We start from the raw sequence: 14,751 nt of genomic DNA, 5'->3' as shown, positions 1-14,751 counted from the left end.
AAACAAAACGAGAAACGAGAAACACGTATATATTACATAAACAAACGACAACTACTGTACATCAGATTCCTGACTTAGGACGGGTGCAAACATTTGCAGCGGGATGCATATTTCATATATTTTTAATTGTTGAAAGTATGTAGATTTTATGAATTCTTTGATGTATTCAAATAAACAAAATTATGTATCTTAATAATTTGGATATGTATGTTTTTCATGCAGAATCAGCTTGATATGTTACCAGCACTTATTGCGGATAAAGTTATTACACGTCGACAGGAACTCCGACACGAACGAGAAATGAGCTTACGAGAAAGAGACTTACAACAAACTGATCAAAGAAGGACAGAATTTAATCAATTAAGACGAACGTCACCACCACGAAGACGAAAGTCACCTCAACATTCAGGATCGTCAGTGCCGCCTTCAAATAGTCTTGGTCAGTTGTAACACAACACACATAATGGTAAAACTTAAAACCGATAATGCGCTAGCCCTAGGCTAATATTATGACTTCGTGGACAGAACATATGACCATTGTGTGTCATGTCCACATGCATTACCGTTTTCAATGAGAAACCAGATCAAAACTTAACAGGAAGATCGATTCCCTAATTTACCAAAGGTTCAAGTTTGAAGTGGTGTGAAACCTGTGTATTAATCGCCGAATAACAATACTTTCAGCTACTAACAAATCCTCCTGTGTAAATTAAAGTTGAAGGCATTGAATCATTCGTTAGTGACGTGGTCGATACTAGCATGAACCCAAACTAAGACTGATTGTGATTTCAATGAAATTTGCTTTAATTGTGTGTCCGAAATATTATGATACTTTCATATTATAGTGGAACATGGTTGTGACAATATAGGCCGACGAACGATATTGTTTTAATATGTAATTTCTGTAAACGATTCAATCAAATGGATTGTAAATACTACTATCCACATAATTACTTATATTGAAGTATTCAAATCGAATTATCTGTTATGTATCTTGATAATATTTAAGGGATGGGAGCAAAAAAGAACATTTCATTTCACTGTTCAATTAAATGATGTCTATAAATCATTGCAAAAAGGTATTACCTTAGACCAACTAAAAATATAACACTAGTAAAATGGGCCTTTGAAGCACAATGATGAGGTATTTCCTGTTGTACAATGTATTAATATTGTATCTCTTAAATATTAAAAGCTACAAATCGATCGGTTATATGACAATAATAATTAATTTTGATGAAGAAAAAAAAAATTGCGGATATTTACATAACTTAGTACCAATTTTTTTATTTATGTAAAGAGTACATATAGATAAAACTTTAAAAATGCTATGTCAGCAATCTCATAATCATATAATCTAATTTAAGATTATCAATCCCAAGGGTAAACTTTTACTTAAGAAACTTGAAAAATATGGAATAATACTTCATCAAGTCTTCTCACTATGTTAATGCTAACCAGACTTTTTACTAACTGAATTACATAATCACTGGAGGCCTACGACGTGGTTTCTGTTAAGATATTGAGACACTTGTAAGTTTCGATTATATGATAACAGAAGCAAACAATTAAGTCTACAAAGTCTTTCAGGGCTGTCAATGAGGAATCCATTGTCGTTATTTAAAGACAGTTTTCCCAAACAAAGCTGTTGCCAAAATTATGTATATAAAATGTCGAACTTATATGAGTATATCCTGCTCAAGTGTTGTAGATATTGTTGAATTTCTGTTTGGGATTTTGTTGTATTTCACCTTGTTTGTTATTCAGTTCTTTAATCATTGTGTGCACTTATCACGACTTAATTAAGATGACACTTATTAAATAAGCACATTATATAATATTCTAAATGTTAAAATACTCGAACTGTTTATTCTAATTGATGAATGTTTATATAAATGCATCCATAATGTGACAATATATCATATTCTGGACCGATTTCAAGTATAACATTAAATTCTAAATTATATTTTGGTTATACTTCTGTTGATTATAATACCTATTTACTTGGATCAACATTTTTTTTTTATTAAAAAACAAACAATTTTTTGCAAGAAAATAACAAAACATCTTAGACTCCATATAACCACTTGAGTGTGTTTTTTTCAAAACACTTTTGAGAATATTGATAAAATAAGTTGGGTTGGTTACAAATAGGTCACATATTCATGGTTGGGTAGAGTTTTCTAAGTTTTGAATAGTATTGATGGGACATTTTACTTTTGAAATTTTCTGAAGACTGCTAAAATGGCAAAGTGTGATAGTAAATATACCCGATTTAACTAACGACAAAAAATATCTTAAATGCACAATCAGTGCGAATTATCAAGTGATGTCAAGGTTATAGCTGTCATGACATTGAATATAACTGCAATTGACTGATATACAAAATTTACATACTACAGCATATCTGTCATTTTTTTCAATATTTGTTTTCCGTATCAAACATTCCCTTTGTACAAGTACTCAATCATTAAGTGTTGTTCCTGATATTTTATTTGCTGTTAAACCATCGTCTAAATCAATGATTTGTTTACCTTTTATCCATGTATATGACCAAAGTCTTTCTTACAAACGTTATACTCAATACAGATAGCGTTTTTCTCAGTTTTTAAACCAATTTTACTTAACTTCTCTTTTATTCAAAGTAAGGTATACGACCTTTTTTAAAGATTTTAACTTTTCGTCAACTTTTTTTGCGTTGTGTGAAGAGAGTTTTGTCACCATCGTTTGAATATCTTACGAAGCAGATTTAGAATAATCTGCGTTGGTTAGAAGATAAACATGTATGTAAGAAAAATGGTTGACAATCGTATTAATGAACCTCAAGAGTAATACAATTATAATCATTTGGCGCCTCCGTTCCATATAGAAAATCATAGTAGTATTTAAGAATGTCTAAATTAAAAAAAATATCATTTTAAGTTCTTAGTTATAATTCTCTTTCAATATTTTCCGAGGAAAATCAAAAGGTAAAAGAAGTTGAACACACTTTGTTTTTATTTGACTACTCAGTTACTACGTCATCAAGTATGGCACAATTTCTTAATTATTTCTTACAGACATGTGAGAATTATTTTTTTTGTGTATTTTTGTATTGTTTCATTTCGTGAACATTCCTGATTTCCAAGTTCGCCATTTGTATTATTGCTTTTGATGTAACCACACGTTATTGTTATCTGATATTTTTATATTGTTTTGTGTGTCTGATTACGTTTTAACGAACTATATTTCATATCATCTGAAGTGCATTAATTTACTAATGGTTATTTTTGTTGATGTTAGATAGGAAAGCAGCACTCCATTTTAAATCTACAGTTGAAGGTATTGCATATTGTTTTGTGATAGGGTTAAAGTATCTTCATGTCTGATACACCACCAATTTATACAATTCAGTTCACTTATGTTTTAATTGTCTTTGAGTATGTCTTATTTGAATTAAAGGACAACAGTTTAAAATGCTATTTGGTTATTTTCTCAGTCCTTTTTTGCCAAGATTCACCGTTACAAGCTTTTAACAGGATTTTCAAGCAGAGAAGGAATATGAATCTTTAAGAAACTATGCAAGGTTCTTAACCTGCTTTTTTGTCAATTATCAACTCAGAGTATGACGAAATAATGTATTTGTTCTAGTTTAATCAAATATTCAACTGAATGAAATGATTTAAGAAATTTATTATTTGTTTATTTACAATTTATGCGCTGTTATTTTGCCTAATCTTTTAGAAGTCAAATTATTGGTACAAAAAAAAACCCGAACCATATGTTTAGGATGGAGTGCTGCCATCTGTGAGGTTTAAATGAGATCACAAAAAGTAATGAAAATGAATCAATAATGTTTTGTTGTAAAGACAATATGTTTTTATTGTTCAAAGAGAATATATGATAAAGATAGGAAAAAACTAATTCCGTTTTATTTTTGGATCATCACAGTACACAACTTTTGTATGTATGAGCAATATGCTTGTACAATAATAGTGTAAGGAATATTTGATTGAGAAATTAAAAGTTCTTTCATATATTTGAAAACTACCAGATTGTGCATTTGTTTTATCTTTTTATTAAGATATAAGTAACAGCTATTGCATTAGTCTTTAAGGTGGTTTTTTTTAGGTTTTTGTTTTATCATTCTTTAACCTTTTGAGGAAAATTGAAGAAAATAGAACAAATTAAGATGGATGAAGAACATTTGTTACAGATTTCCTAAGAAGCTGGTATACAATCGTTTCAAATTTGTAGATAATTTGACATCCAGACAAATTCTTAGGATAAGTTTAGAATATTCTCAGTGTAAATTCGAACAGGATTTTCGTTCTAAATGAATTATAACTACCGCGCAGTGTTTAGTTTAACAGAGAATACAAAATAAAGAAGAAAAGTGGGTACTTTTAAGAAGAAGTGCCAACACTATGCATTTTAATCTTATTTTCGTATACTATCTGTTTTTTGTTTAAAAATGTCATTACAAAACCTAAGCATTTCTGTATATTATTGCACAGCAAATCTAAAAATAAATTCTATCTTTTCAATTGCCTTTTGACTGAATGCGTATCAACAATTACTCGTTTCTATTATTTGCAATTTGACTTTCTTAAACGTATCTCAACCAGAGACAATTTCACGCAAGTCCTGTTCAGATGTATGTGTGTCTGTTTTTTTATCACTGATATGGTGTTTTTATTTCCTTCATAAAACGTTATGATGTAATTGTTAACAATTTTTATGAATGAATGAAAAAAAATAAAAATTATTTTCATACAAGAAGTCTTGTGTGTTTGTTTTATGTTCTCGTCTAATTATATTTTCGTGCTACTAAGCATGCATTGTGACGTCACGATTTCAATTGCAAAAGCATCCCTATTACGAACTCATATGCCGTACAAAAACATATGATATCCCCTTAGTTTAAGTTATGATAATAAGTAAAGGACGTGTAACGTTTACAAACGACTAATGATAACCGATGATGATCAGGTTCTTGACTTATTATACCCCACGCAAAGGGTTGCGGACGGTATAATGTTTTTGACCCGTCCGTCCGTCCGTCCGTCATTCTGTCCGTCAATCCTGTTTCTTGTCATCGCAACTCCTCTCAAACCACACAACAGAATTTCACGAAACCTTTTCAGATAATAAGGACATATTATGTAGTTGTGCATATCGACGAAAAATTGCGATTCAATTTTTTTTCTAGGAGTTACGCCCCTTTGAACTTATTTACTTGAATGTACTACTGCAACAGTTTGTCATCGCAACTCCTCTCAAACCACACAACAGAATTTCACGAAACCTTTTCAGATAATAAGGACATACTATGTAGTTGTGCATATCGACGGGAAATTGCGATTCAATTTTTTTTCTAGGAATTACGCCCCTTTGAACTTATTTACTTTAAAGGGGCACTAGCTGTCAAATTCATGGTCACTGATTTGACTCAATTTCTCATATTTGATTTATAGCAATGTAAAACATTTTTCCAAAATACCAAAAGTCTAAAATAAACAGTATACAGAGCATGGTATAGATAATATGTAGGTTCGTTTCGTGTATATGTTAGTCCAGACGCCATCTAATTAACTATTGATTTGACCTCAAATGACCATATAAGCGATGTAAACATAAATAACGATATGATTAGATTAAACCAACACGTGCAATTGAATTTTTATACGTCTGTTTGATTTTATCTTATGGATTAAAAAATTATGCGTCTCATTGTTTTCAACCGTATAAGAATGATTTTATATAGATCGAATCAGTAATCAAATGATTTACAGTAGTTTCCCTTTCATTGTTGACATTCTTTCTCTTTAAATAACCTGTACACGTATAATGCATGCGTTGTCAATCTCTAGCGAGGGGTTAAATTGAAGTTCACATGAATACGGATTTAATGAGGTCGGCTATTTCACTTGTAAGTGAAACAGTAATTTTCAATGTTTCATCGCTTAATTTAACAAAATTAAACTATTTTGGCTGCTAAAAGCGAATTATTATTTCACTATTTCACTTTCATTATTGATTGAACTAAAAAAATCTTACTTAAGATTTTTTTATATATATCTCGTAGCTAGTGCCCCTTTAATGTACTACTGCAACAGTTTGTCATCGCAACTCCTCTCAAACCACACAACAGAATTTCACGAAACCTTTTCAGATAATAAGGACATACTACGTAGATGTGCATATCGACGGGAAAATGCGATTCAATTTTTTTTCTAGGAGTTACGCCCCTTTGAACTTATTTGCTTCAATGTACTCATGAAATTTTTTCATACTATGCATGTAGATGTGTATATTGACAGGAAATTATTATTCAATATTTTTTCTTACACTTATTCAATTTCTCCAATGACGATGTGGGGACGTTGGGTATGTGAGCGTGCTCACTAAGGTTTCTTTAATTAGTTATCTTCGAAATACAATGATGTTTTTACAATTATAACTTAATCTGCCTCCTTATTGAAGTAAATACATACAGATGTGTAAAAAAATAAAATTACAACAGAGACAAATTAATGAAATCCCCATCTGTGCAATTTCCAAATCTATTTCTGTTTCGTCATGCTAAGACCCAACTATTGCAATTGGAAATACAGAAGTATGAAATTTTTACGAGAACCTAACTCATAATGAATAAGACAAGGAAGACAAACTCAGGTGATACTGAATTTTATCCCTACTGTATGTTAAAGATAAAATTCACAAGTGTCAAATTCAAAGTATCTTTACTCCAATGCAACATACTGATAAGTAGTAAAAGGGACAAAGGAGAAGAATTATAAAATTTACATAATATTGAAAGTAATTAATGCATCATTTACACTTTTTACGTCAGTGTTACTTATTAGCACACCTAGCATTAAATATCAACACTAACAAATAACAACAAAAAGGGCTTCATAACAACTCAAAGAACTCAATTGCACAAAGCTCATCTATTGGTGAATACTGTATGTGGACGTAAGGATTAATAAAGGCAACAGTAGTATACCGCTGTTCAAAAGTCAGACTTGGATTAAGAGAAATCCTGTTTAAAAACTAAGACCCAGGGAAACACATCAAGTATATATATACAAAAAAAAAACCCAACGAAATGATTAAATGACCTTTGTATGCGCTTTTCCGTTGCGCAAACCTCGCATCTTTTGCAAAACGAAGTCGTCAATGAATACAAACACTGCAGTAAAAGATAACACAAAATTTTAAAAATTGTCTAACTTTCTTTCTTTCCACAGTCAAATCTGCTGTAAAAGTCACATGTCTTGTTAGGTAACCATCTTTCCGTCCAGCTGAAAAAATAATTATGAACTTTTAATCCCATTTTAAACTTTTAATGTTACCTCTATATATTAACCGAACATTTTCCATGCTCCAAAGAGTAAACTTTTATACACAGGTTTGACTGTATATGATAAACAAATGCATTGACAAAGCTAATGCTTAACCTATTTAATATTTGCAATGTTTGTACGAGTTATTGAGATACAAAAAGAGATGAGAATAAAACCGGTTTGACACTGAAACTCATAAGTCATAAAAAATACTGACAACGTCATGGCTTAGATTTGTTGATTGTTGATTGCGTAACGTCTAGTCGGGACCGAAAAAAATGACCAAATAACAAAAAGTCTAACAACTAGTCATTAAACACAACAGAGAAAGAAAAAAATCCTGAGCAACACGAAAAAAAAAAAAAAAGAAAAAAAAAAGAACATTATCTCCGGTGCTCTGGAATGGTTAGTAGATATTTCCATAGATGTTGCATTCATCGTCATACTCATGTAAATACATACCTGGTAAGGTCACTTTCTGCACGCGTTAAATAGGGACGGGTTATGATTACCATAAGTCACCACTTGGAACTATAGGTTTAAAGGAGGGACGAAAGATACCAAAGGGACAGTCAAACTCATAAATCTAAAACAAACTGACAACGCCATGGCTAAAAATGAAAAGGACAAACCGAAAAACAATAGTACACATGACACAACATAGAAAACTAAAGAATAAACAACACGAACCCCACCAAAACTAGGAGTGATCTCAGGTGCTCTGGAAGGGTAAGCAGATCCTGCTCCACATGCGGCACCCGTCGTGTTGCCTATGTGATTACAAATCCGGTAAATAGTCTAATTCGGTATCATTTGTGAAACGGTTATTCCATAACGGTCAACCAACTTGTGATGGCGTCCGTAAAATTTACGAAGGGATGATTTCAACTTCACCATTTGGAACTCTTGGTTTAATAGCTTCCTTGTGAGCAGTAACCCTCTATCAAGAAAATCATGATAGGAAATGCAAGCACAGGAATATCGTATCAACTGGGAGATATATTCCCCGTATGCAGGTGCTGCTGGAATGTTGCTACTTAGAAATGGAAAGTTCACAATTAGAAAGCTGAAATCATCTCTTTTGTCGTAAAGTTTTGTTATCAACCGAGCCTCATTGTCAATAGATTACATGTGAGTAGCAGCTATGTATGCATGGTATGAGTATAATCATGATGGAGTTTAAGGACGCCGTGGAATATCGTATCAACTTAGAGATATTTAGTCTTTTGGATAATTTAACCTTGATTTTATCGTTTCTTTTTTCTTTTCTTTATTAGATAAAAAATAATTAAACTGTTTTGGAATCGTTAGTTTTGTGTAGTTTAGTTTTCTGTCACATTTGTTTTATTCTGAAGCATCTGGACAACAAAGGTACCCAATGGTAGCTTACATACGTATCGTGGCTTTTGTTGCATATTTTTCCTATATTTAGTTGTGAAATAGAAAGTAAAATCACAAAAATACTGAACTCCGAAGGAAATTCAAAAAGGAAAGTCCCTACAAATCGCAAAATCATAAGCTCAAACACATCAAACGCATGGTTAAGAACGTTCATATTCCTAACTTGGTACTGGCATTTTTCTGTGTTTAAAATTGTGAATTAAACCTTATTATTTAGCTTCAAATTCAATTATATTGACAACGTTGCGTGAACAAACTAAACAGACACTGTACGAACAAATGTCAAAAATTGGGATACAGCAGTCAACATTGTGTTATCATCTTAATCACTATAAAACAAACAAATGTAACAAAAAAGCATAAAATGACATATACATCAAGTTTAAACAACCTCATTTTGCTTTTATATTTCACGATTTTAATTATTTGTATTAAATCCACCTACAACGAATTAAAAGATGTCAAGTACTGAGACCGAATCCTTACCCTGACAAACACATGGTGAGATCAAAATAAACTCTGATGTAGAATCACGCGTTTGACGTCTCACATGTAGATAAGTTTGTCGTTCAAAGCGTTAAAGAATGCACATGTTTAGAGTCACGTTAAATGAATATCACAAAAAACTGACTTATCACTAAAATTAATATCGATAAACAGAAATAAAAGAATACTATAACACGTTATTAAATATATGAAGGAAAAAAAGTTTCTACACGTAACAAACTGTTTCAATACCTACATATAATTCACGTCAAGTAATGTTCTGCAAACCCGAATCATGTAATTTCTCATGAAATTTTCTTTTTACGTTTTAAAAATGTACATACACATGGCAATGTTTGTTTTGAATCGTCATTTGTAATTTTGTTTCTTCAAAATTTAATGAGATGTAGCTATTTGTTGACTCTGTGTTTTTTTTTCTTTTACTCTTGATCATGGTTTGCTGTCACGAAATAGAAGTTCCTTCAAAATATTAGTTCCAAATGGAAAAAACGTATTCTGGAAAATTTAATCCAGAGGAGTTAGTATTACAGTTTATGTTCCTAAATGAATAAATGGTATAGAATATAAAGTTCCAACAAGAACAGATATTATGGCATTGTTAATAACAAAGTGTCTAGTGGAACATCTGTTAGGTAGAACACATATACGTTGACAGAGTGTTTGTCTTTTTCATTTGTTATCTGTTTCTTGATATCGTTTTAACGTATTGTACAGAGGTAAGTAGACAATTGACAATAAATGAAATAGCAAGTTATATATGAGTTCCGTCTGAAGCGCTTTTCTATGTTTTCTTTTACTTTATAACTACAAACAAAAGAGAAGTGTGAACTCAAGCTGAGGTCAATTTAACCTGAGGGAAATGGAACCTAAGTTTCTTAATAATTTATAATTCAGAAAAACGAAATACAGAAAGGTACAATTGAAAGCATGCCAGTACAAACACATTAAGTTTTTAACCATTGCTGTCCTTGTGGGACTAGCGATTCTACTTATGATTTCATTTACGACAGAAGCACTGAAAATTGCTTGCATTTGAGCCTAGTTTCTCTTGAAAACATGCGATAGCTATCGATTATATTCAATAGTTGTTTAAAATTTAGTGTCATTCAAAGGTCTAGTCAAGTATTACAAATATACAAAAGAGATCCGAAAATAACACTATAAATTTGCTGCGTCAAAATCGTATGTATGGCATCTACAATAGTTTTATTGTATATGTCTTTTTAAAAAAAATATAGGAATTATTTGAAATTTCTTCCAAAATGCTTTGTAGAGAATTACCTAATAACAGATTATACAAAAGGGAATGAAGTTTAATAAAGATAAAGTGGGGTAAAATAATGATATGACATAAAGAAAACGCGGAAAATACAAATAACTGTTAGGAAAACCGTACAAAGAGAAATAAAGAATGGGTAACACGCACCAAATGCAACACCAGGTGGCATTTTATTAAGCTACACGGTAAAAACACTTTGTTATTTGTGATAACAAAAGCTCGTTTGTTACTCTCAAAAAAAACCCCACTTGAAATGCAAACAAAGAATTTCAAAAAAGGACAAAAAAACAATCATCACTGTTGTTCACTTTCTATGTAATGTTTTCAATGTGAATAAGTAGAAAACAGTTTCGTGTTTGAATACTTGAAAACCAAAAAGAGAATATCAGACATATCAGAAATGTTGACCACTGTTTACCCTTGGGGTCGAAATGTCAATCCCCAATTTTACCGACAAGTAATTCCTCAATCAATTAAAAATATACAAATCAAGATATAAAAACGTGGGAACTCCAAAACGGAACAAGACCGACAGCGTGGACATGGTAGGCATCCCATTATACCCATGCATCTCCCGTTGTCACAAGAAGAAAAAGAACACACTTGTATATTTGAATATGAAATAGAAACAAAAAAAAAATCTTCGATATCAAATAAACAATTTGTGCTTTTAGTATACATACGATTGAGAAGCGGCGCTTAAAAACTGTTTGAAAAAATAATTATGGTATTAAAACAAGAATGTGTCCAAAGTACACGGATGTCCCACTTGCACTATCCTTTTCCATGTTCCATGGACCATGAAATTGGGTAATAATCTAATTTGGCTTTAAATTTAGAAAGATCATACTATAGGGAACATATGTACTAAGTTTCAAGTTGATTGGACTTCAGCTTCATCAAAAACTACCTTGACCAAAAACTTTAACCTGAAACTCCCACTTTCATTTTCTATGTTCAATGGACTATGGAATTGGAGTCAAAGGTCTAATTTGGCTTTAAAATTAGAAAGATCATATCATAAGCAACAAGTGTACTAAGTTTCAAGTTGATTGGACGTCAGCTTCATCAAAAACAACCTAGACCAAAAACTTTAACCTGAACGGACGCACAGACGGACGAACGAACAGAGCCACAGACCAGAAAACATAATGTCCCTCTACTATCGTAGGTGGGGCATAAAAAAGAGAGAACGGGACTGTAATACAATAGGCAGTGCGAAATATTGCTTCATATACCATATACATTATAAAATAACGCTTTGTTATACATACTCATTCATCATTAAATAATGTACTAATATACTCCATATATGTATTAATTTTCACTTTGTACTTCTTGTTTGGGTTAATAATTATTTTGATATGAGCGACACTGATGAGTCTTATGTAGAAGAAACGCGCGTCTGGCATATTAAATTATAAGCCTTGTATCTTTGAATACTAATATATATTGTATCATTTCTGTGAATTGAGTGGTGTGGAAGAAAATATTTTATCGTGAATCATTGGAGATTGTAGTAATTATTTAGTCCTGGCTGCTGTTTTCAATAGGTGCCAAGAATTTTGCGTAAATTTGATAGTAGCTGTTTAATCTGTTCAATGATTATGTCTACGAAAGACAACTCAAGTTATAATTATTTATTTTGCAAAAGTACAACATAAGTTATTTCCCTTTGTCCGTTATTTTCACAGTAACTCATTTTGAGTTAAAAAATTCTAAATATTGAATATAAGTGGCAAAGTCAAATAACTGTGTCAAAGTTTTACCGGTTGCATAGGAAGATTAAAATTTCCAAATATGCCATTATTATTATCATAAGAGTATTGGGAACACGATTTTTAAAACGATGTCAGGTTAAGTGTTTTCCTTGAGTTTAACAATTTAATTATAGTTTATAATAGTATTTTTTTTATATATTTGTCGATTTTCCACATTAGTATCTGTATACTTCGACAGTTATCGTGAATAAGATTTTTTTTTTATTGTAGGTCATTTAAAAACTATTCATCAATCATTAATAAAAAAGTTATAATAGAATTGGAATATTTAAGAATCTAAATTTCTATATTTCCCCAGACATGAGAGTAATTTTGAGATAGATATTGAGATAAACATTTCTAGTTATATCTTGTGTAAATTATAATACATTTTGCTTCGATGCTTCAAAATATTAAATACTCGAGAGGAATCTAATCTTAAATATTTATTATGATAACTAAACATACCCAATATGCGTATCATGTATGTATTTACTCTTGTGTTCAAACAATTACTGTTTTAACTGAAAGATCCAGTAGGGAAATAGCTTCTCATTTAGCAAATATAAACAATCTATGAATTTGAGTACATATAAATAACAATTTTAAACTGATTCACATCTTATTCTCTTAAATGCGCTTTAAACAGACTAAATGTTCTAATCTTATGGTATAAAACCACTAATTCATAGCACGACTGCTTTCCGTGTTAAATTCTGCAATTTCAAGCTTTAATGGCTAATTTGTTTTAGTTTCAAATAAAGTGGCAGTGATTTCATGTCAAAACTGTACCTTATCCTGACTTGTGCTGAAAAATCAACATACCTTTATTTGCATATTAGAGCGTACTGGTTCCCGGAAGTTTGATAGTACAAAAACAAGAACTTCTGATGTTAACAACAGGCCAAATGTGCCTCCCTTTTATTTCAAATGCTTCTTTATTATTCAAGTAACACTTTCAACATGGTTCTACAGTGATCCCAAGTCCCCAAGCTTTCATTTGATACTATTTTACCTATTATGTCTGTTTTGTTCACGTATCGTTGTAATTATAACGGAATTTGATGCGACTGTCATACAAAAGAGAGGTTTAGCGCTATAAAACCAGGTTCAATCTACAATTTTCTACATTTGAAAATGCCTGTACCAAGTCACCATCTAAAAATGAATGATAAATAATAGTAAATGAAAAATCTATCGAAATATTGGTATTGAGTTTCCCGTTAATGATATAGATATCAAGATTATGGAAAGAGCATTGTTCATTCTTAGAATTAAGTTTATTTACGGTTTGTTCAATAGGATAAATTTCATTTAGTACATACTGAAGTCGTCATTATTGAGAGCCAATATATCATCCAAATATCTAAAAGTATTGTTAATTTTTTGTATCAGATGTTGTTTCGATTGGTCTTTGCTGACTTAAGTAGCACAGTGTTACTCATCACACTAAAGAAACAGGATCGCAATTGGTGAAGCACAGTTAGTCCCCATTGGAATTCCGATAAATTGAAGATATACGGAATCTCCAAATCAAACAAGCAATTCTGTAAAAAAAAAATAGAGGCTAATCGTAGTCTGCCTAAATACTATTGACGTCATAAAACTATGAAATGAATATCATGAGAACTGGACTCATTATTTAGTTGTGGGCGATATAATTTAATTCATTTTGGTCTTTAGACTGCCGTAATGACCGGTTTTAAGGTTAATGAACTGAATGATTACATTTAATTACTTTTTAACCTGATTGATTACTTATACATGAAAACCTATGCCACAATTGACGAATAAGTTAATAATCTTGTTTTAACATCATTAAATACAATGTTTTAAATAATATAACCCATGTAATCATACATTGGAAATATGGTCCACTTTCTACAAATATGGGCTTACATTGTCTAGAGATGATTCTCATATCTATTTTTTTTTATCATATGAGTATAGGTCACTACATATAACAACATTTTATGTAGATTTATGCATGTTGCATTGATACATGTTATTTTTTGACGGTCATCATCACTTGCTGAATTACATTGGTTCATTCATATTTGTACTTGCGCTTTGTACAAACAATAATGCCGTTTTATGTCACCACATTGTCCTAGTGTTTTATTTGTCGGACTTCTTATTTTGCCTATCTGATTTCTGAAAGAGTTTGGTCAGTTCAACGTCTGCTCATCATGGGTTGACGTAGATTTTTTCCGATTCAATTGAAAGACAATATTTCTTTTGATCTTTTAAGAAAATTAATTTCCTCTGCATATATAAGGTAAATCTAGACTGATATCCATAAATATTATTTGATTAAAACAACTGAGGAATAAATCAGTAACAATAAGAAATCAAAACTGAGACACGAAATAACATGCCTGTAAAACACTTAATTTCATGATACTTCTGATGTCTAATTGCTTTCGTAAAAGAGAGGTAAAAGAAATCAGAGGATCAATAGAAGTCATTAGCC

At 31.2% G+C, this 14,751-nt stretch overlaps 1 protein-coding gene across 2 annotated transcripts in view; it reads left to right on the top strand.

The window, feature by feature from the left end:
- LOC134715305 (small conductance calcium-activated potassium channel protein 2-like) overlaps positions 1 to 4,761 on the top strand; it is a 113,889-nt gene extending 109,128 nt beyond the window's left edge. For both annotated transcript variants that reach the window (XM_063577419.1, XM_063577418.1), the window contains one exon: positions 223 to 4,761. In XM_063577419.1, the coding sequence (XP_063433489.1) occupies positions 223 to 450 (228 nt within the window). In that variant the 3' untranslated portion in view covers positions 451 to 4,761. The remainder of the gene's footprint in view (positions 1 to 222) is intronic.
- Positions 4,762 to 14,751: the final 9,990 nt, after the last annotated feature.

This window comes from Mytilus trossulus, chromosome 4 (genome assembly GCF_036588685.1).
Source record: "Mytilus trossulus isolate FHL-02 chromosome 4, PNRI_Mtr1.1.1.hap1, whole genome shotgun sequence".
Classification (NCBI taxonomy): Eukaryota; Metazoa; Mollusca; class Bivalvia; order Mytilida; family Mytilidae; genus Mytilus; species Mytilus trossulus.
The sequence above is the reverse complement of the archived record's forward strand: the minus strand, read 5'-3'. Positions and strand labels throughout refer to the sequence as shown.